The sequence below is a fragment of the Mugil cephalus genome, chromosome 19 (assembly GCF_022458985.1).
Source record: "Mugil cephalus isolate CIBA_MC_2020 chromosome 19, CIBA_Mcephalus_1.1, whole genome shotgun sequence".
In the NCBI taxonomy this organism is placed as follows: Eukaryota; Metazoa; Chordata; class Actinopteri; order Mugiliformes; family Mugilidae; genus Mugil; species Mugil cephalus.
In genome coordinates, this window is record NC_061788.1 from 19,075,431 (window position 1) to 19,099,184 (window position 23,754).

Here is a 23,754-nt window from a genome sequence, read left to right on the forward strand (position 1 = left end):
TCCTCTTGCACTCCATGATTTGATGGCGTCCTGTCTGTAATTATTTTATTTTATACTGAAACCCATTATAAACCTCACCAAGGTGATGAAAAATGACTCTATTGTGTGTATGATAATGCACATAGAAGAAAAACATTGTGCACAACTATCTCGGTGATTTAAAAGCAAAGCCAAGACATTCAGATGTTGTTGTTTTTTTTGTTTTTTTCCAGCACAAATACAAAGAATGTTTCTTTGTCCTTGTACTCTAATTTACCAGATACTTTGCACGCTCTTTAAGGCTTTGATGCCTCACGCAGCTCAGTTGAAACATCAGTATCCATCCCACCAGATGGACTGTAGGGGACGGTTTTAATGTTCCTCATTCGAGGGGGAAAATTAGTTTTGTAGCCCATTTGTTTTGTTTCCTTTCTGTGGCTTTGCTGACATTGTTGTGTTGCCGCGTGTCATCTTCTCGCGATGCAACAGCTTTTGCTAACACGAACGCAACTCAGAATGTTTCATGAGACGATAAGTTTACTGACACTGACCTTTCAAAAATAGCTCACTTAAATCATTATGGAACTGTAACTCAAACTAAAGCAGCAAGCAAACATATCTGAAAGGCTGCCGTGGCGACAACCTTTTTTTGGTTCTTTACTGGGGTTAATGTAAATTCAGGATATACCTTTCTTCTAATCTTGGAGCCATGATCATAAATAAAAACTGACAACCTGGTTGCTGCGTTGTGGTGGAGCTGTTTTTTTATCGTCGGAGTCAATGACTTGATTTGACTGTCCATAACATGGACCTCTGTTGCTAGGAAAACTGGCAAATCTGTTTGCGTTGAGCCACCTGGTTGGTACCATACAAGATTTTTGAGATCACAAACAACACATGCCCTCGTCACAATCCACCTCGTCAGGCCTCAAGCTATGCGCATGTGGTTAATTCATAGATTCATAGATGTGAAGACTAATCAGCATCCTGTGAGGAAATATTCATGGCTGTGGGAGTTTTTTAGTGTAAAGTAAGCCTTTTCTGAGCATAATTTGCTTACAAAGACAACAAGAATCATCTGCCAACATACATGTAGCTACGTACAAGGGCTCAAACTGTGACCTGTGTTGTACAGTGTTCTGCTACAGGGGATGTCTATACACACAATCTGTTTCACAACCAACCAATATGACTGTGAACTAATACTGAGTTGAAGCACTGTTGCTGTGTTTTTCTGTGTCGATAAGCTATTAGAGTCCCAAGTATCATTTTGCTTTTGCATTGCCCTTTGCACATAGAAGAATCCCAGATGGTTCTCTCACAAACCATGTGGTGCATCAGGTTAACCTTGCTCCCCAGGGCTACCTTTGTTGGAGATCAGGGGCAGAATTAAGTATGACAACAATGTATCCCAGAGAAGATTGCCTTCTATGATAGTAAAGGATCATTCTTCAGGTTTTTGTCAACACGCCAGTGCACGAATTACACAGGTTCAGCTTTTCGGAGGAACTGATAACAAAGCATCCAGAGTTCAGCGAAGACATCATAATGACGGCTTTGTGGGAGCAGCTCATGTCCTAATTCCTTGTTCTTTGACAAGGATTGAACGATGGCTGAACCGTCCATGTCACGCTCTCTACAGCTGGATGACTCTGACCTGGCCCTGACCCCTAACCTCGTCTTTAGCCAGCTGCTGCCTCCGGCCAAGTGAGTGGCGTGGTCAGAATGTGAGAAATAGTTGTTTACGTTCACTTGTTGATCCACTAAGACATAAGATACAATGGGTAATGGGAGTACAAACCTTTTAAACAAGAACCCCTTTACCTTTATCAACACTTACACAACCTACGCTATGGTATCGCAATTTCACCTTGGGTATATACATTTAATAACCTCAGAGGATTGACAGAATCCTGGAAAGATGTCAAAAAGATCAGTTCCCCCCTCTCTTTTAATCCAAGGTTGCCATTCATAAGCTACTGATTGACAAGTTTCATTAAAATTATTGCCTGGAAGCCAGAGCATCTTCCACACTCACAAATGTTTAGCGGTGGAAAGTTGGTCTGGAGTCACTCCGTTGGAAACCGACTAAGCCCCAGTAACAACCAGCCGGACCAATCAGATGGCTTGAGCAGCTTTATGTGGTGACGGAGAGAAGAACAGTAATGTTGTCATCTGAGTGCTGTGGAGCTGATTTATTTTCATCAAAATGGCTTTTGATTGGTTGCATGGCCATCCGATTGCACGCAGAGGTTTTTAATTTTTCTTTGAAACACGCCCCAGAATGAAATCCATACCCGGTGCTGCGGCAGGCTATTAAAAGGCTGTCTCTCTAGAAAACACCAGGCGAGTCAACAGGCGTGTGAGTTCCCTTCTCTCTGTGACAGATGCAGCTTTTAGTGATCAGGTATAAGTGGTGTTATAAGTACTAATAAAACAAAAAGCTCTGCAACAGTCTGCATTTAGTTGCCTGGTGACGTTCAGGGGGGGAAACAATCAAAGACAAGCTATGTCATGCTCTTCTCTCTCCTTCTCTACCATTGATGCTGGCATCAGACAGCAGACAGGAGTCTATAATGATGTCATACAATCCACTGTTCACTTTTTCATTTTCTCTTTTCATTTCAATTCCTTGTTTACACTCTCATTTGCACACTGGTATTTGCACTAGTTATCATATAGTTTGTGTTATATGTATCTTTTGTATATTCTATTTCTAGAGTTTTAAAGTGTTTGTGTGCCAAACAAAAGTCTGGCAAATACGTCAAGGAACAGCAGCATATCCCCACTTTTAAGTAGCTGTAAACGACAAAGTGAATTTAGATACAATTATGCTACAATTTGCAAGCTAGAGGAACTCTGACTAATGTGGGACCCCTTGATTCTTTCAGTTCAAAGCCATCAACATATTCCGAAGTTCATAGTTCTGTCTTTGTAATTATATGTTTAGCTAAGGTCCCTGACCTCCAGGAGTGTTTAACATCTTTGCAGATTTGAGGAGCTGCAGATTAACTGGTTGAAAGCCACGTCTCTACGGAGAATGCCTGTCAAGAGAGGCCCCAGACAGGACGTGCATCAAAGTCAGGAAACGCCAACTACGCGGCCTCACATCAGAAATGTTACGTCTCAGAGGCGACAGCAGCAGACCTTTACCCAAAGAGAAACGTGCCTCGCAAATGTAGTAGAGTTGTTTAACTTTTTTTTTTCTTTTGAAATGGAGCAGAACCAGAGACAGGGCAGCTGTACGGCCACAGGTCTGGTTCTCATGGATTTAATGAGAAACATAGTCTGCAGGGAAAAAGGACTGTGTCAAGAATCTTTGTCTGATCCTCTAATTTACTACTTCCTACAAGACTATTCATCTGTTTAGTATTTTTTCCATTTAATCAATAAACACAGTGATTAAATTCTCCTTCACCTGGTTTAGTCTTAATTCTAGCTACATTCAGGAGACACATGCTCGATCTAATTGGGATACAGCCAGGGAGGCATGCTCTTCAGGTCCCTTCTAAATAAGCAGTAACACTTTGAAATGAATTTGAACACACAAAGTGACAGGCGTAACAGACGTGTGCACCGGCAGGATAATTTCTGGAGCAACAGAGTGACACTAATGTTTAGAGGGGTAGTGACACACAGAGGGACAGAGGCATCCAGACGAGACAGAATCAGACACTTTGACAATAAAAATGGAAACAGACGACCGGAGAAAGACAGATAAGAAGAATGAGCTGCAGCCAAAGGAGATTCACACACCATTAAGACTGATCTGGTGCAGCTTATTCCTCCGCAACACAAAACAGCAGGACAGCTCTTCGGCATCTACATCATCACAAAGGCATCCCAATTTCATCCTGATGCAGAAGACTCTGCATGGTTGTGTTAGGAGGATGGAAAGGCATGCTCTAGGTTTTTTTTTTTTTTTTTTTTTTACCTTCAAAATTGTGGTAGCTCTGCTGGCTGTGTGCACTAGCCCATACTTTAAAGAAAAACAGATCTTCTCTGATTATTATTGTTCTATAGACACAAAAGTTTTAAGTGAAACCAGATTTGCTTCTATCTTCTACTTTATTTCTAGTTTAAACATGTGCAGATCCCAGAAACATGGCTAACTCTCCAAGCGCCAGTTTATGTATATCAAGAATTAGACTTTGTTTGGTCTGAACTACATCAGGTTCATTCACAACAGAACCAAATACACTGTACAAGCTGGCATAAGGAAAACCATTGTGGAGAAGCAGATCAAATTAAAGCGCTGATCATCAGCAGCATGGCGATGAAGTAGAAACAAATGCGTTGGGTTTTATTGAGAATAAGGCAGCTCGATCTGATAAGATGCAGACAAAGGCAGGGACTTGTAATTGGAGCTTTTACAACTGAATTAGCATCGCATTTTAACGCCACTTGTGTCTCTGCCCTGCTCACCACTTGTGCTGTTTTTCTGCCCTGGGGCGAGCTGCTTTTGTTTGATACTGATTATCACCAAACAGTTAAACTTTTTAAAATAAAGCGGAGAGCTGATTTTGATTTAGACAAGCTGCAGATTTTCCTAAATACAAATAAGTAATAAAGAAAGGAAAATTATAGAGCGGCTGCGCTGCAAAGTTGTTCCGTGCAAGTTATGTGTCAGATTTTTCCCCCAGTCCGTTTCCAGATTGCATTTGGTAAAGATTAAAAGAAATTAGCCTGTGCTGTTATTTATCGTTTAGCTTTAGTGTCCAGATGAACCCTTTTCCAGGCCACAACAAAGACAAGACACTGACTGATGACAAAGGCATGTTACAGGGCATCTACTCACATTTATTCACTCACTGTACCAGTTAACTAAGGACAGGGGGGTGGGGCTGCTGGATGTGGCCCCTGACCCTTGAAACTCTGCACCACAACACCAATAAATGACACTGGACTAGTGGTTTCACATACACAGAAACTCATTCCAAAAAAATGAAGCAAGTGAAACCAGACCAGTGGTTGGTTTATGTAACTGCCGGCCTGTCCACAGCTGGGTATAATTACTGTGACGACTGGTCAGCTGCACACACTCTCAAACAAGAGCGTTGGGACACAGCTGTGAAACCAAGCAACTGCATGTTTGTTTATTTGTTTTTGACACCCAATTGAACAGAGAAATATTCTGGGCAATGATTCAGATACTAAATGTCCTACTTACGGTCTGGCCAAAGCTCAAAAAGAAGTCATCCTTGGGATCGCCCAACAGGTCTTCCAGGTCATTTGAGGACAGCAACAGATTCTTGTGGAAACAGAGACGACAAATTCTAAATTTAAAAACCACAATCAAAGCCAGCTCAAGGCTACGGCGATGAACAACCAAACACCCCGAGCTGTTAAATTCACCAGACTGGGTCACAACCACAGGAGTCAGCAAAGATCTTCAAATTCAAAATCCTCCGATGAGCTTTTAAAATGCTTATACCATAGTATTTAACAGGTGCTGCTGACAGTGCAGGAGCCTGCGTGTCTGCCCTGTGGGCTTTAAAGACATCAGGCTTCTCCTCAGTGACAAGTCGGAGCTTTGCTGTGTACACAGCACACAAGTCAAAACCAAAAAAAGATGCAAAGAGCTGATTTCTCTAGTTTTCCTGATCCTTTTTCTTCAGGCGTCTCTCCTCACCTCCAGAGCGTGGTCGGTGCGTGGGGAGCGAGGAGGCTTGGGGGCGCCAGTGCACCGAGGTGGGTGGTGGCTGCAGTGCTGCCGGGCGGCGTCTGGGTCACCCATCAGGAAGGCCAGCTGCCGAAGGTGACCCTGCGGAGGCAAAGACATTAAATACTCAAGTCAAACATGAAGAGTGGAGGCAAAACATCCTCATCACACAGAGCATTAAAAATGCAAATGTAACTTAATTTCCTGGTCGTTCCTAAAATGGAATCTGGACATTTGGCTTGTTACATAATATGAGTTCATTTAACACATTTTTCAGGATGATATTGAGTTGATTTATTTTTCTGCAAACAATTCCCACAATATATATAAAAAATCATAATAATTGCAATGCTAACTCAGGATGCACAAAAACAATAGCAGCAACAAGAGTGTCGGTGACTACATTTCAACAGGTTCCTACAGTAACTGTCATTTGACTGAAGTTCTAACTTTATTATTTTTGATATTTTTCTGTCCTGCGGGTTGCCACTAGGAAATTACCACAAAACATCAAGATTTTTTCTCCTCACGCGTCTACAAAGAGCACTGATTATTTTATTTTTATTTATTTATTTTTGCCTCATTGCCACCAATCATTTATTCACTGTTGGTCAAACCATAATAAGAGTTAACGATAAAATGTAAATATGCAAAAACTGAACCAACATGAACGGGCAAAGGCTGTGTTATATCTGCATCTCGAGGACAAATATTCTTACAAATGCACACAAATATACAAAACAGGAGGACGGGCTTTGACACACACACCGGCGGTTTACTGCAAGTCATGCATTTCACATCAGTTCATCAGGCCAAGCAAAACATCAGCAAACCTCCACCCTTTGACAAGTAACAGTGTGGTAAAAGAGTACCAGCGTAGTTCTTTGTTTAAAGGCAGCTAAGCATTACGTTAAGATAAGTGAAACCATACATGTGTTAAATAAACTGTACCACAATGATACAATGACTTATATAAATGTCTCCTCATTCAGCCAAATCCAAGCAAGCTGGTCCACGATTACGTAATGAAAAACTAATTTCAACAAACTGAAAGTGGGAGACATACTGTACATGATGACTTTGAGGGAACTCCACCTGAGAAGTGTTATTTTACTTTATTTTATTTTATTTTATTTTATGTTTGTATGCAGAGCTACATCACTGCGTATAGTTTCTGAGGTGTTTCATGTCCTCTGCAGAAGAACCAAGCCGTAACTACCCGGAAATGAGCTGGATCAAGCACCACATGTCTACTGAGCACATGTGTACATGTGCTGAACACGTTCATGCAGGAAAATAAATGTTTATTAAGACTTTTGTGATTGAGCCAAGTAAAAGGTTTCAAATCAAACACAGACGCAACTGACGGAGCAGCATCACAGAGAAGCACAATGAACTAGCCATCATCTAGGCAAATGTGTTGATTTGTGTGGAACATGTCCAATCGTCGCAATGTGTTATGCTCATCTCCGCTCAAGCTCTGCTACAACTAAGACTTAAAAGAGTTGAAACTCTCTCAAAAGATTCCTTGTAAAATAAGTACTTTGTAAAAGAAAAATAACTGTCTGGCTTCCCACCCTCAAAACAACAAGCAGCGTCAGGATTTGGAATATCGCTGCTATAACTAAGCAGTCACTCTAGAGCAGATGCTAATAGCTGGTATGTACTGTCGCCCATACAGTTGGAATAAGCATTTTTTTATGTCGTTTTTTTTATGTCTTCTCATGACAATGGGATTTGTATAGGAATAAAAGTGGGGTAATAAAATGATTCAAACTTTATGAGCAGCAGTGTATATGGCTATGCAATGTTTTCCAATGCATTTGCAAGGTCTAAGCAGCTTATTTGTGCGCATACACCACTGACCTATAAAACTGAACAATGTAGCGTTTCATTAAGCTCCAAGTTTGGTGCAGGCAACCTTTTGCAGATAAACAATACAGATGAATTTCCAGTTACAAGGAAGTTCAAGTTAAATCATACTCAACACCCTCTTTGCTAATTATTAGCAGAACATAGAAGTTGATACAGCTTTCCTAAACATGTGTTATAAGTAAAATTACGCGTGTTTGGATCAGTCAACTACTACTTCATTCTAATTTAGCTGGAACAAAATAAGCTTCCTGACTAGCTAGCCAGAAATATTCAGCACATATAGCTGAAAACTAGCTCCCATTTTGTCTATGTCCTAGGTTTCTTCTTAATATCTCTCAGACCTGTGGTTAGAGTTCCAGATGAGAGTCAAGTACAGTTATATATAGTTTAACTGTGCATTTTACACCAGATTGTCCCAAGACAAGCCTGTCGCCACCTCCGAGTGTGGAAGTGCTTTGCCCTTGGAGCGCTGTAAAAACCTGTCAGCACGGGATATACGCAAACGGAGCATCCATTTTATTTGAGACTAAGAACTAATCCAGATGCTGCTTCTATGACGCTCTTCATCACCCCCACTGTGATACCGTCGCACTGCTCGCTCCAGTCCTCGGGCTACACGTTTACAGTAACTGAGACATCCACAAAGGAAAGCAGCGTGTATAACAGTAATAATAAAACCAACCTTTAATGGAGGAGTTTCAGTTTTTGCCCTGGAGATCAAGTGTAACTATGGTTACATTTGTGGATTGGAAAATTCTAAAGAAAAAGTCAATTTATAAATTGTCAGCTTAAATGTTAATAGTCCTCTGTCCAAACACTTGTCAGTGTTTCCTTGGGGGTACTGGTGGAGGGCTTGCAGTTGATATTTGACAATGTTACATGGATTTCTAAGAACACTTCAAAACAAACACATGGTATCTAAGCATCACTGGGCTACACAATTTGTGTCTGTGATGAGAAGGGAATAATACAGTCATAGGGCGCCTTGTGTGTTCATGCCTTTGTCCGTAGGACCATAGATTGTACAAATATGGACAACATGTCTCCACTTCCTTGCACTGGCCAAACTGACGCTATTTTGCCGGGGATACGGGCGGGATCACCTTGTTAGTTTGGATCTAGAGTCTGCCCAGTATGGTCTGAGAGTGCTGCCACTTTATCAATGACCCACCCACCCTTCCCCAAGATGAAAAAAGAAAATCTACGTACCTCAAATGGAGTCTCAAAGCCCTCAATGATGCCTCCAACCATGAGGAGCCCGTCGGTGCTGACCCCCATACCATGGTACACCCAGTCCACACTCTCCAGCAGAGAGCAGTCCACGTACAGTGCCAGCCGCACACTAGACACACTGACAGCCACATGGTGCCACTCTCCGTCGGACAGACCGCTGACTGGGAATCTGGCACAGACACAGACATTATATAATTGCACGTCTTGTGTTTAATGTGTCTTGACATTCTTTCAAAAAGAAACAAAATCATAAGTTTAAGTAATCTTTGGGCACTGGGAATATTTGGATTCTGCATATTCCAATGCAGTTCAGCTAAACAAATATAAAATATATCTGTAGGTGGCCATTATGTTTTGTAGTGTCCACATGTGGAGTGGGTATGTGTGTGCCTAGCCCCATTTATAGAATAAGTAGGACATAGGAGTCCACTATGTACATGTAAACAATGCCCACTTTCATCTAGAAATATCTGTTCAAAGCGACCATTTTTTAGACCGCCAAAAGATGAAAGTTTAAATAATTCAAAATGAACAGAGACATCTGAGTATGTTGTTGCAAAGATATCTGCTGAAGTTATCATGCTAACCAGCTATGCTTACCACTTTGTCCCATAAGATGGGGTAGGAGTCACCATAGCCAACATAAAAAGAAGTAGCATAGCCAGAGAAAGTAGAGAGAGAGTTTTTATTCTTAGCCTAGTGCTGTTGGCTAGGCTAGTTAGCTGGTGTCTAACTAGCCTACCTTGTAGCATCGTTATGAATGCTTGCTGCTCCAGTGTTCATGTGCCACAGAAATGACAAAAAGTCTGGGTAACAATCAACCATAGCACCGTGATATTCTTATTTATTAGCTAGTGTTTTTATAATGGCTCCCCTCTTTGCTTATACTCAAGTTTAAGCCCTTTGAGTAAAGTAAAAACACAATATCTGGTACATCCATCACATCACGGCTCATCAGTTTCTCAGGGGTATTCAACAGAAACTACAGCAATCCCTCTGAGAAAGGTACTGCATAAAACACATTTTACACCTTAAAACTCGATTATTGGCCATATTAAGAGTCGTGGAGCTGTAACCTTGACTGCCCTGAGGGTAATGTTGTTTTTTTTCTGGAGAGATGTTGCAATAAGTTGCTAGAAAGGAATCAACAAAAATGCAGATACTCAACTAAACAACATTAAAGTTCCATTAACAGATTTTTGTTTCACTGAAAAAATAAATAAACAGAACGGCACACAGTGTTTGTCAGAGCTTGTTTGCTCAAAACAGACTCCGAGTGGAGACTTATTTTTCACACCACCAATTCTTTCAGACAAGTTGGTTTTGTTCTTTTATTACATCAGCACTCCCCAAGATGTAAAGATGGCGTGCTGATGTGTAAAGTCAGTGTAAGGATTCATGTATAATCTGTAAAATGTAGGAGGAGGAGGAGGAGAGGAGCTTTCACATCTAAAAGAGTCATTAGCATTCTATAGAGGTCTAACTGGAAGTCACGTTTCATATGTGGAAATCAAGCTTGACGGACATGCGGCATTAAAATAAAACCATTCATTTGCTAATCATACAAGATAAGTACAATATCTCTGCGTGTCTATCTATAGGCCCATTTCAGTTTGCTGTCTTGCTGTGATGTATTGCTTCGAGCTATGTGGTTCCTGAAAAGGACAAACGTGCCAAGAGACACCTAATAAATCATTTCACCAAAGAGACAAGCTGAGTCGTAAAGCTGAAGCGCACACGCTGCAAACAAAAACACATCCATAGAAGTTTCCTCCATGTATGCAAATGCGTCTGTGCGGAGCCAAGAAGCAGGACTGGGCATGAGCCGGCCTCTATCAACCTGAGACATATTGTAATCATCTCCACATCTGGATTTTTTGGATATTAGATAATGAATAAAAAGCATGCAGTAGTTCAGAGTTATCGCACGGGTGAATAAAGAGCCCTTTGAATCAATTAATCGTGAATAAAGAGACATTTCACAACACTCAACACCCAATCTGTATTAATTTGGGGGTTGGGATAAGAAAGGGGGGTGAAGTGGGCTTACTCATAGTGTCGCTGCTGAGTTCCTATGAAGATGACGGCGTACGCGCTGATCCGCAGCTGCAGCATAACGTGGCTGTCGGGGCTGAGCATGGTGAAGACGCTGTATTCTTCTCTCTGAGGACTCCGCAGCTGCATCAGTAAACTAAACTCATCTGCAAACCTGAACACACACGCACAGCATCTGACATGTAACTGATGCTCAAAACATAAGTAGAACCAGCAGGTTTTCTTAAATAAGCTGTAACCGTGGGAAGGAACTATACTATAAACACAGTCACATCATAAATATAAAGCACTGACTGACGTTAAGACTGGAGACAATTATAGCCTTTACTTTAACATTGTAGTATGGCATGTAAGATTCTACATATGCGGTGTAGAAGAAACCATACCCATCAGTGAAGATGTGTCGCAGAGGGAGACCCAACGTTGAGTACTGTCCAACATGTAGAATTGGACACTTACTGGCGTCCACAGTCAGGGAGGCATTGGTGCTGTTGGACACTTGATGAGAAAGCTCCAGCAGAATGTTCACCTCATCTGTTTTGAGAAACAAATAAAAGCAAAAATGTTCATTAAGTGTGGTTTCCCAATCTCCCCAAAAGAATCTGTTAGGAAGCTTTAAATACTATAATTATTTTAACATTTTAGCAAGTCCATAAAAAGTATGGCATAGCTATTAGTAGTTCCTTTTACCCACAGATATACATACAACTACCACATATTACCTGTTGTTGTTGGCTAGGCTAGTTAGCTGGTGTCTTTTTGTTGATTGCTAATTGGTAGCTGTCTGCTAGCCTGCTGGTCAGTTTTTGAGTTGGACTTGGCTTCTAAATATGTTTTGCCTCGGATCTTGGGGCAAGGGATTGTAACATTTCATCCTGTGTATTAATGGATGTCTATGAAGGTTCTCCATCATCCAGGTCACAAAATAAAGCTAGCAAGCAAGCAAGCTAGCAAGCTAACAAGGGAAACTATACTTGAAACGTTTCACCACTCATCTAAATAGCTTTTTCATTATAAAAACCAAGTGGGGAGTTGGGTTTTTAATGGGAACATCTGTCCATCAGAATATTGCATGACTAGGGTCTGTTGACTACCAGAAACTTACCTGTAGCTGGAGGAAGCTGTTTTGATCTTGGGTTTCCTTTAACTCTAAAGTACTCTAAAGCTGCATTACTGGCCAAAGACTCCAGCCTCAACTTGTTAAAACTTCTCGGGGTACAGATGTTGGCTATGTAGGCTGTGTTGGAAAATGATTGATTATATCTGAGTTGTCCTCCTCTGTTCGGAAAAGGATTTTCCAATTTGACAAAGATCGCTTCATTGACTCCTCTCTGAAACCATGTCACATGTTCCTATTTAAACCCTGACTCCCCACCAGTCTTTTACAGCCAAAGAAGCTACTTGTATGAGTGTCAAAATGTCTTCATTTGCTCTTGTTTTTGGAAATTACTTTGATACTGAACAAAACATACAATTGTGGTGATTTTCAGACAACCATGGGAGTGTCTCCTGTTCGGTTTCTAAGCTGACATCACTGGAAAGCTCACACTCTAGAAATGTATGTATCATGTCAATTTTGAGTTATGACTTGGCGAAGGAGTGTAGATTTTGACACAAATTGTTCCACTCAGTGTGTTAATCAAAGGTCTAAGTATCCAACCCAGTTTCACGATCCACGGTGAGACCTCGTGGAAGATTTTTGTTCAAATAAGGGGAGCTGACCATCAGAGAAAGGTGATGGCATCACAACCACTGCTGTTATAGAGTGTCTTTAGGACAAGGAAAATAGGAAATCTCTACCTTTATGAACATGTGGTACATTTATAAAAACACTTGTGGTGCACTTGACTTTTAAAGTTGCAGAGAGCTGCCACAAATTCCATCCTCTTTTCTTCTTTTTTTTTTTCTGTGCCCTGCAGTCACAAATGTTATTCTACCCCTCACCCACTGGCTTATTTCCTGTCACCACATAAGTTATACGAGAGCCTTTTATTTTTACCACATATTAGCCATTCGTCATGTCTCTGTCCACAGGTGGGTTTGTTGATTACCCTGCGCCTGAACAACTTCATTCTGAGGATTATGAACGCAGCTTTTCATCGTGTTTGGAAAAGGTGAGTCACGGTTTAAAAAAAGACCCGTATTGTTGTAGGCTGATCGCACTCTAACCTGGGAACTGACCGAGACTGCTCTGAAACAAAATGCCAATGTCATTATGTAAGAGGTGGGTCCAAGACTACTTGGGCTAACATGGGAGGTGCATTTGAGATACATGTGAGAAAAAAAATCCCTCCGACTAAAGACCATTGTCAGAGCAGTCTACATGAGCAGCATGGTGTCTACAGATTACAATGGCAGCACTTATACATAACCCTCTGATTTAACCACCACAGTATGAACATGTTTCTGATTGCCTCTGGACAATTTCCAGAGTTACAGGATTGCTCAAGCAGATTAATCCCCTCTCATCTCAAGCATTTTAATAAATGAATCACACCTGTCAGCGGCTTTACAGACGTTTGCCCCGTACAGTCTTTCCTGACAGCAGATCCAGACAGATCACTGGTCTAGAGAGAGCAGAGTGGTCACACTCAGCAGCTCTAAGGAATTGCTCGAGGGAAACATATCGTGTATCACAAGAAACATTCTATCATAACAACCTTTCTGGTTCATCCAAAGATACATGGCCAACAAATGAAGGAAACTATAATAACAGACTTATGATTGTGTGATTCTTGTACGCCAGTTAAACAAACTGGAGTTTATATCTATGTATGACTGTCCAGACTTGTATGACATATGCTGTGAAGGCTGAAGGACTTTGCTAAGTGTTTTTTTTTTTTGCAGAACATTATGATGTCACAGTGAAGTTAACCTTTGACCTGTTCGATAAAAAGCATAATCCCTTCATGATTGTACTGTATTATTGGTGTGGAATTGATCTTTAACCATCAAATTAAATCAGCTCATCCTTGTATGAAAGAGCATTAGGGCCACCCACGAGAAAAAAAATAAAAAATCTATCATGCACTTGAAGAAAAAAGGTTGAAATTTTAAGAATAAAGTCAAAATTTTGAAAAGCCAAAAGTAGAAAGTAGACCTTTAAACTGGCAGTACTGTATGCAAATGGTATTGGGCCAAATTAATAATTAATAGTAAGAATTTAAAATTGTATTATAATTTTATTTTTTTTTATTTATGGACTGTTGCATGTGAACAGTAGCCTGGATATTGTCACACATAGTTTAAAGGTTTACTTTCTACTTTTTACTTTTTCTACAAAATTTTGACTTTTTTCTTTCTTGGGGAGGGGGACTCCGTATCGTTGAGTCCAAGTGAATAAGCCACATATAGAAATTCTGCCAGAGTGTTTCTGAGACAGCAGGTTTACAGTCTGAAAACATACACGCGGCTGCAGATTTTGCTAGTCGGCAGGAAAACAAACTGTCTCGTTCCAATTCAGGGACACAAGACAGTGCAATCAAGATAAAGTTCTGACCAGCCCTCAACATCGCATTCTTGTAAACAGTTTTGTCATGATTTTGCAGGAAATATTGGATTTCAGGAAATCAGGGAATAATCTAAAAATGGAGCAGCACCAGAAGCAGCAGCAGCAGCAGCAGCAGCAGCAGCAGCAGCAGCAACACTGCCGTTTCTTTCTGTTCTCTGGTTCATGCACCAGTGTTCTGTATTTCGACCACATGTTCAGTTTGATTAAGCATCTAGGCTGTGTGTGGAAAACAATGTTTATGTATAGTTAATGAGAAGGCGCACTGCTGCTACCACACACATCTGTCGTGTGGCGCAAATAAGGTATAAGGTATTTGTACTGGGACGTGTGTTTACGCTGCAAATGAACCGCTCCGGGGAGCAACTGCAAGAAGACTGGGCCGCCCCTCTATCTGGGCTCAGCTCAGGTCATTTGTTCAGGAGTTGAATTGAGTCACACCAGTCCAAAAGAAAGTTGTGAGTTTAAAAAGCTGCACTTCATCAAGGTTCAAATTCACTATGAATGTCTGCAGTTTGAGTTAAAAAATAACTTGCTGAACTTGAGGCTCGGATGCATTCTGGAAAATATATGGAGCAATGCCTTTAAAACACAATGATTCACTCGTCTGCTCATTTTCTGCAAGTGCTTGTCCTCTAGTTGTGGGGGGGTCGCTAAGGCCCATCACAGCTGGCATTGGGTGAGACAGACAGACAGACAGACAACCATTGACACTCCCACCTACGACCAATTTAGTATCACCAGTGAATCAATGCTAACCACTGCCCCACTGTGCCGTCCAGTGATTCTCTCGATAAAGGGATAACATACTGTATGCATGAAGTGCAGCAGTAATGTTAAATAACTATTTTATTTATGGCATTTTTTTCACTTTAATTTCAATATTTCAACAGCACAGAACGGGACATACTCTTCATTACAGGTCTAGATGTAGTTAATAGTATGAGGTAGCCTCTATGAGCTAACTGATTTGTCGCTGAATGGCCATGTAATGCTCGAGTAATGCTTAATTTTTTTTGTCTTCGAACTTGTCAAAGACATTCAACGTAAAGCACACATGAATACATGCTGTATAGTTAATAAGAAAATCTCTAATTTCCGGATGTCCATTTTGTCGTACCGTGACATAAGCTTGACACAATTTACAAATTGCAGTGAACCATGATAACATCATTAGCATCCGTCACACAACCCACTAGTTCCTCTGTCCCACTGAGGACTGTGAAGGACTGTTGATGCCACAGTATCTAAATGAGCAGTAATTTACAGCCCCAGGAAGTGGAAAATGTTCTCACACACTTACTGATCTAATGCTTTGATGGTGTTTATTAAGCCCCACTTGTGTGGGAGAGTTCATGAAAGAGCATTTCACGTGCCAGCCCGTGCCCTCAAGGAAAACCTAGGAATACACTCATGTGTTTTTCCCCCCAACTCTGTAATCAAAGGATCAAGCCATTAAGATGTGGGGGGAGCGAGGGAGGGAGGAGGGGGCTGCCAATCATGCTTGTTCTGTTTCCTGCAAAAGTAAAACAGATGTTGGAGTCCTGTGAATGTGTGAACAGTGAGGACTTAGCGCAGGCTCAGTTGCTCAGGGACTTTAGCAGCAGCGATCATTCTGACTTGAGACTACTTGACTGAACAGTTTGTTCCAGCAACGTGTGATCATATTGAAGATATGAACATGCCAAGTGTTTTTAGTTAATCGGGCAATTAAAAGATTTGCATATACCTTGATACTGGATGAAGCCAAAGTGGAAAAACATATAGACACCCAACGTTGTCATTCTTATTGAATGAAAAGTCATGCCTTTGTCTGATGAGTATGGGTTTAATTATTTGAGCCAACCAACTGTGGGTGAAAGACATGGTTTAGGAGACAACACTTTTCACGTGCATCCGAGGCTCACCACGTCCCATTTGTTGTCTTTTTGATGAAATGAACCCTTTAGTCTGTCGTCATGTCTCCGCTTTATGTCGCAGCGCTCCAGCCTGGTCGTAACAGTAGTATGTTTTATGGGGCTGTAGCAGATGTGATGTTTTTGCGTTCTGCTGTCGTTGCTTAAATACCTGTGATCTCCCACAGCGGCCGACTCATCTGTAACGGAGCTACTGCTGTCACTGACAGTTTAATGCCACTGTGCTCTTGTTTGAGTAACTTTATGAGCACCATGGATACCCTCGAAATGTTTCTACAATTAACATTTTAAACACCATTTTTTATTTATTGTCAGTCTCTCATGTAACACGGATAAGCGGGATCTTGCGCTTTCTTTGTACCATGATTAGATTCCACATGTACGCTTTAGTCAGATTTATGTACGTATGACAGATGTATGTATCATCTGGCTCTGGCTCTTCCTACTGCTCTCTCCTCCTTCTCCTCCTCCTCCTCCTTGTTTCTTGTCTCACTTTTTCTGTCTGCTGGCCTCGAGCAGATGGGTCCTGCCACATGAGCTTTGTTCCTGTTAAAATGGAGTTTGCCCGTGCCACCTTCTCCTCTTTACTTGCTCCGGGTTCTGTAAAGAGTCTCAACACAATTTCTATGGTTATTGATGCCATATAAATAAAATTCAATTGGATTAAATACACCCCCTCCAACTGTGATAATTTAATATCAGACGCCGTAGCTTAAAGGGACATACGGAGTTTAAACGGTTACACAACATCACCCTTCATGAAGCCAGGCCCCTGACCCACCATCGGTGCGGCCATTCACAACAGCTATAAACACTTTAGCCTTCCAAAACTTAGTTTGTTATAAGCCGAACCTCTTTCCTCACTTTCAGCTGTGACTGCAACATAAAAGAACCCAGGGCAATGAAGTCATTATACAACATGTCAAATATGAAATACTTGAAATACTTTTTGGCAATATCTTCAAGCGCTAGGCCGAGACCAAACAACATCTATATGTTGGAGAAGAACACAAATGTCCCCCCGGCCAAAGCAATCCCTCAAATCAGATTGTATCGAAAGCCAGAGACGTAAACACAAAGAGTTGAGCACCCAGAGCGTACAGTGTAGCAGGAACAAAAAAAGAGTTCTGAAAGTCGCAAACCCAGACAGCTGCGTGTGATCCTTTTTAAATGCCCCCAGTCACTGCAAAGCGCCTCATCTGTTTTTGTTAGCGTGCCACGTTCTGATCCTCCCCATAAATCTGTTGCCCTGTGATGAGGGAAAGTGAAAATCTTTATAATAAACAAAAGCCTTCATGACGATCCACCATTGTCACACTAAAAAAATACAAAAGCCTTGGGGGAGACACGCAAACAAATCGTCCAAAAACACCACACTAATCCTGTATTTACTCTTCTTCAATGACTACTACATTTATTTGCTCCTTTGATTTGCTCGACAACACTAAGAACTTTACAATACAGAAAATCAGTTTTGAATCATCTCACTCTACAGTTTAAACATCTTATTATGGACTATATGTAAATCACATATGGCCCTGTTTCCATATTGGTTTCTGTTTATGAGACGCACATACGGTTCTCATGAACTCTGCATTTCGCTGTTATGCAACATCATTTCATTCATCCAGCACATTTCTATACGTGATTCTGAGACTAGCTATGAAACAATGGCTGTTCACTGTCTCTTACATGCTTCGCGCAGATTTGCATATTTGGACCTGCTTTCATACATTCACAATAAAGATAATCAACATATTACAGAACATATTCATTTTAATTTAGTTCCTCTTCAGCTGTAGAGTGTTTAGGCAACAATATGGTTACCCGCTGGGACATGCTTCTCTGTCTGCATAGTACAGTAATGTGAAATAAATCTATATGAAATTTTAAAAAAAGAAAAGAAAAGACAACAATCAACAGTATAATCTGTCTGTGTTCCTGCAATGGTTTTTGGATGGAGTCCATTGTGAAAGCCCCTTAGACACACACTGTGCACTGTATAGCTGCTGGCTTCACACAGCGTCTCTCCAGTCGAGTCTCAGTAACCGCAGCATATAAATCATCCATAGACTGTACCCACCTAATTAGTCTGAAGAAAAGAATACCGTCTACAATGCAGTCATGCATTCTTTGATAAAAATCACATTGACAGCAATGAAAAATGATTCAATGAAATTTTCAACAGATGGAGCAATTTAAAACCAGAAACGTTTTACATAACTGGGGGGAAGAAGAAGAAAAAAAAAAACTTTGAACATGTTTCTCATTTTCCAGAGCGAAAAACCTCAAACATTCAAAAATTTCCATTACATACGGATGATGCTTTAGTGTGAACATTAACACTGGAACATGATTTTCTTTTGGATGTTATTCTTGAACTGTGAAGCAGAGTGAGGCACACTCAGGAAAGCCCTACGCTCCACACCACCACAGTCCAAATCCTTAATTCCAAAGTGTGGATACACCTTTTTTTTTCCTTGGCTCAGACATCAGTAGGGAACTTACAAGCTTAATAATGGTTTCTTACTGTAGTTACCAAAGCTCTCTGGTCAAAGCATGAGCCAACATTAGAGGATGGCCAGAACAAAGCCAGTTTACACTTCCTCTACTTTTGTAACTCTCTAGAGTTGCTGTAATTATCCGTGTTGGCTGGATTCAAGCTCTGAGTCAGCCCACTGCAGTCATATGCATAATCAGAAGACGACTGACTAAAAGCTATTTAAACAGGTTGAACAATGAGGAAGTCACAAATTACATATTATTTTTAGATAAATTAGTCAGGCATGGGTTTGGTCATTACCTGAATGTGGACCTTTGGGCGTATCTGACCATTTTCCAAATAAACTGTAACATGGTGTTTAACAGTTAAAATACACATTGGCTCATTTAGAGTGTTCTCTTTTTTATTTTATAGTTAGGAAACTAAAACAAGCGATTAGTACATTTATTATTCAGCCTCATTACTGACTGTAAGGAGGGAAAAATAGTATGATCTGAAACAGGTGGTAACTGATTTGTTTGAATAAAACATGTTAAAGAAACTCAAGACTTGATCATGTACATGATAATGTGCTACATATCCAGATGAACGTCCATCAGACAGAATTTGATGGGATAAAGTGCAGGTGTGAAGGTAAAACAGCTGCCAGTCAGGGTCAGGCATGTAGGGGAATGAGGGTCACTGACACAGGATACAGGTTCCAACTTTCTCTACAGCACATTGACTTTGTGATCTAAACAGCGGGGCTCGTTTCATCCTTAAGCCCAGACAGGCACGTTTCTGCTGTTTACATTTTGAGCGAAGTGTATGAAGGAAAATACCAAGGGACACCGAAGCTCATACTGAAGTCTTGCTTGCGCCAGAGCATATCGGACGCAAAGCAGCCTGAGCAAAGTGATTTGTGTTATCGCTGAGACTAAAGGCTGTCTTTCATTTAGACATTTCTACAACAGATGTCAGTGATTCATTGTTTGTAAATTCATTTCAGATTCAGTATCTTAATTGACTATATAGATAAGAAAACCATAGAGCTGACCCATTGTAACTCACCTGCCAAGCATTAAACAACGGCATTTAGTTAGCAGCTGGCTAGTCAGGGAAGAGTTGGTGGAGACAAAAGCCATCCCTTAAACATCTGGAGATAGTCTTATCACAACTGACACTTGTGCCAAGCAATGGACTGAAAATAACCAAATGACTGCCAACAACCTAGACCATAGGTCTTCAACAGGAGCTCCATGACTCCTAGGGGGCCGCGGACTACTGCAGGGGGCTTGTAAAATCTTTGGTTGATTATACATTTTTTTTATGTATATATATTTTTAAATTTTGCCCCACAGTTTTCCCCCACAAATTTCAATTTCTTTAAATACTACACATTAACATGTATCCAACATATTTTAGTAAAGAGATGAATGGAGGCAGAAGACACTATCTTTAACTCAGCACTCATTCAGTGATACAGGAGCTGTCTCAACAAGGCATTCATATTTTTATCATGCAAAATGATAAAAAAAAATGTATATTTATAAATAGCACTAGGCAGAGTTTAATATGGAAGGAAGGGGGTCCCTGCTTAATCTGTCCATCAGTTTGTGGGTCTTTGGTCTGAAAGGCATTGAAGACCCCTGACATTATGTCAATGTAAATGTAAATCCAGAAGACTAGTCTCTTTACTCTTTCACGCTTGAATGTGCATTTTTAGTCGCCCCGCTAGATTTATGCTTTTATTTTTACCACGAGCGCTCAAGAGAATTCACTTTACACCTGCCCGAGACTAGAGTTAGAGTTACATCCATGTTGTGCAACAGGTATTAATTCAACTTAGGTCTGCATTTTACACCTACACTACTCGTAAGATTGCCAGCTGGTGCACCCAGCCCCAGGAACCCTTCAGACTGATGATGATTCAAAAAATGTTCTCCTAGTAGGACATTTGTGTCAGACAGCCCTCCCATGTGGTTTGAAAATCAGCTCTTGTGCAACTTTAATTGTGCCTTGTTCTTCAAAATGAAGATTTATTATTTCTGTGAGTCATTTCAAAGCAGAAGTCCTTTGTTCCTGAAGAAGCATTGATTAATGGTGACTGGTTACTGTCATGATAACTCCAGAGACATGATAAGACATTCTTCCCTCAGTCTAAATCATACTTTCTCCACGTCCTGGTCTGGCTGACTTCCATCAGCTATAATCAGGGGAAGTGGAGTCGGCTGCCACACTGTCCTGTGGTGGGATCACATTACGATAATAGGCCGGGACGGACCAACAGATAGCTCAAGGTACAATTACTGGCCCCTACTCTGGTAAAGGAGGCAGCCCCAACAGCAAGAAGATTAAAGACTTCCACCTGGCCTGGTTGAAATCGAGGGGGGAACTCACTAGACCAGATAAGTAGGAAATAAGAGATGGAAAATTGGAATGTAGAGTGGAAAGTACGAAACTCTCTGTCCCTAACCATCTCAATCAGTCAATCATCAGTGAAGCCTTAAGTGATGAGCACATCTACGGCTACACTAAGCTTCGACTCCAGTGCAGATTGTGAAGTGCTCACAGATGTAGCACCCTAATGCAAATACCTTGTGTTAAAACAGCCAGAGCCTGCTGACTACATGTGGACTGACCATCATATTATTTCAACAGGTGATTTAATTTCAAGAGTGGTCCCTTACAGGGGATGTAGAGAGTTTACGTGAAATCTGTGTTTGTCTGAAGACAGGCTTCAAGGTAGTTAAGTGGACTGAATGAATATAACAGTCATAGTCTGTATATAAGTCCAGATACATGGGTCATCGTCTTGAAAACCTACCTATATTCCTTCATGTAGAAAATGCAGGGAATATGTGTACTATGTGTAACTGGGAGTACAGTACCTCTAGGGTATGTTAAGGACTTGTGATATTAAAGATCCTCAGCTACAGGAACCCTAGAGATCTGGACCCTGATCAAAGCAGAGTTTTATCAGCAAGCAAAAGACATTCAGCATATACACTACATTACATTATTTACAGTGTGAACATCTGGAAACACTGCCTCCACTCCAGTTTAATCCAACTGATCATATGATTATAGTGCTAAACTGAGACATTGTACAATGCTGGGGGAACCCAGTAGAACCCACTCATGCTCTTATATAAGCCCTGATACAACAGCACCTGACACTAGTTTACAATAACGCATTACTCATAGAATCTGAGGGCATAATATGTGACCATCATTCGCAACAAGTAGTTGACAGCAGGTGCTGCAGGTATAGAAATGAGAAACATTCAACTTATTTGTTTGTATTCAAGCAAAATAATTGTAAAGGACCTTAGCCTTTCATCGGGTAGACATGTGAGATGCAGGATTAGGTCATTCTCTCTCTGTATTCAGAGCGGTTATCTGGAGAAACTAATTACTTTGTCCTGGAGGGGTTGAGGGAGACATAAAAACTTCCTGCTCTGCCTTCCTTTCGCTCAACTGCTGTTGTAATCCCTTCAAAGGGGCATTAAGAACACTGGAGCCAGTCTACAGCAAAATAAATTAAATATTATGGTCGTATAAAGACTGACTACAGCTACATGTGCAGGTTCCTGTGTCTACACTTCAGTTCACACGCAGCTGTACAATTTGTATTAAGTCTTATCAACCTATGAAACATATGAAAGCCACTTCATACTAATATGACAGAATAAGAGACAGACTAATAAACATCTTCACACTCTCATGTCCAGTTCCACATTTCCCCTCTGTAACATGAGTATTAGTGTGGGGTAAATTCAAACAGGAAATTCAACATTTAGCACCATTTGTTAAAAAAAAGAACAACCACGCTTACAGTCTCTCAAAGGATTTCAGCAGCAGCTTCCCTGAGATAATGCTCTCCATGCTTTCTCCAGAAGTAAAACATAGAAGAGCAGCATTCATCGGTTTCCCTGCTCTGCTTTTAGTGTTTGGAAAGTGATCAGAGGACACCAGACGAAGTGGATGGCTTGATGGAGATACCCCCAAATCAAATTCTCTGCTGGACCGACCAGCACTGATGATATGGGCTAAAGTGATTCACAATGATGAATTAGTTTAGGTATTTAAGTTTACACCACAAGACCAAGTAACGTTCTGTTAACAACTATAAAGGATTATGTGTATGGGTTAAAATATTAACTGTATGAACATTTAAAGATTTATGGCATGAAAAGTGCATAGAAGTGCTGATGCCTCCCAGCGAGAAGGTCGGGGTTCGAGTCAAGCTCAATTTTAGTTTTAAGCAACTAAACCACCTGACTAGTCTTAAGAAAGGATCATGAATTGGGTTTAAAAAGGCAAATTTTCCTCTTCCTCTGCTGTCTGTTGATGGGTTGTACCAGGTCAGCAGGTTTACTGTATATACTATAGTACATGCACAAGAAAGCAGAAAGACACATGTCTTTGTAAGCACAGATCATCTCGTCAATTTACAAAGTTAAACCATGTTGTTTCTGGCGAAGGTGCAAATCCAAAACGTACATCAGACTCCAGCTGATTTAATAACGCACTGACGTAAACAGGCAGCACCTAAGGATATGTGAGGCAAGTTCCACTGAGCTCCATGTGCTGAACTTGAGACATTAAACAGTCAAATGAGACAGATTCTGGAGCGTAACATTAGCTTCTCATGTTTACGGAATGACATTAGGGCAGAGGGCAGGAGAAAGACAGGCTGACTGTTGGGAATCCAGGCCATTAATCAGAACTTTGTTCCACAGTTTGACAGTCTCCCCTCTAAGCGTTATGGCCCCAGGTCACCGAGGTGGAGGTCACTGTTAGTGGGACTAAAAGGACAACTGAAGAGGGTTTTAGGTTTAACATCAAAACCTCAGACGGTGTGATGCATTAATATACCGCAACATGGCAGGTATAGATGTATATAGCTGTTACTACTACTAAAGAGGGACATTTCTCATAAATGTCTATATGAAAAACTATTAATAGGCTGTGAGACCCAATAAGGCGCAATTAGACCTTCACGCTAAAAGCTACGCAGGTTTTGTGTCAAAATCCAGAG

At 40.9% G+C, this 23,754-nt stretch overlaps 1 protein-coding gene across 1 annotated transcript in view; it reads right to left on the bottom strand.

Moving 5' to 3' along the window:
* si:ch211-196i2.1 (collagen alpha-1(I) chain) overlaps positions 1-23,754 on the bottom strand; it is a 95,888-nt gene that overhangs the window by 57,494 nt on the left and 14,640 nt on the right. Inside the window, exons 2-6 of the mRNA XM_047568935.1 lie at positions 11,191-11,338; positions 10,800-10,958; positions 8,726-8,918; positions 5,612-5,743; positions 5,150-5,230 (exon numbers count right to left, since the gene is read on the bottom strand). Of these exons, the coding sequence (XP_047424891.1) occupies positions 5,150-5,230; positions 5,612-5,743; positions 8,726-8,918; positions 10,800-10,958; positions 11,191-11,338 (713 nt within the window). The remainder of the gene's footprint in view (positions 1-5,149; positions 5,231-5,611; positions 5,744-8,725; positions 8,919-10,799; positions 10,959-11,190; positions 11,339-23,754) is intronic.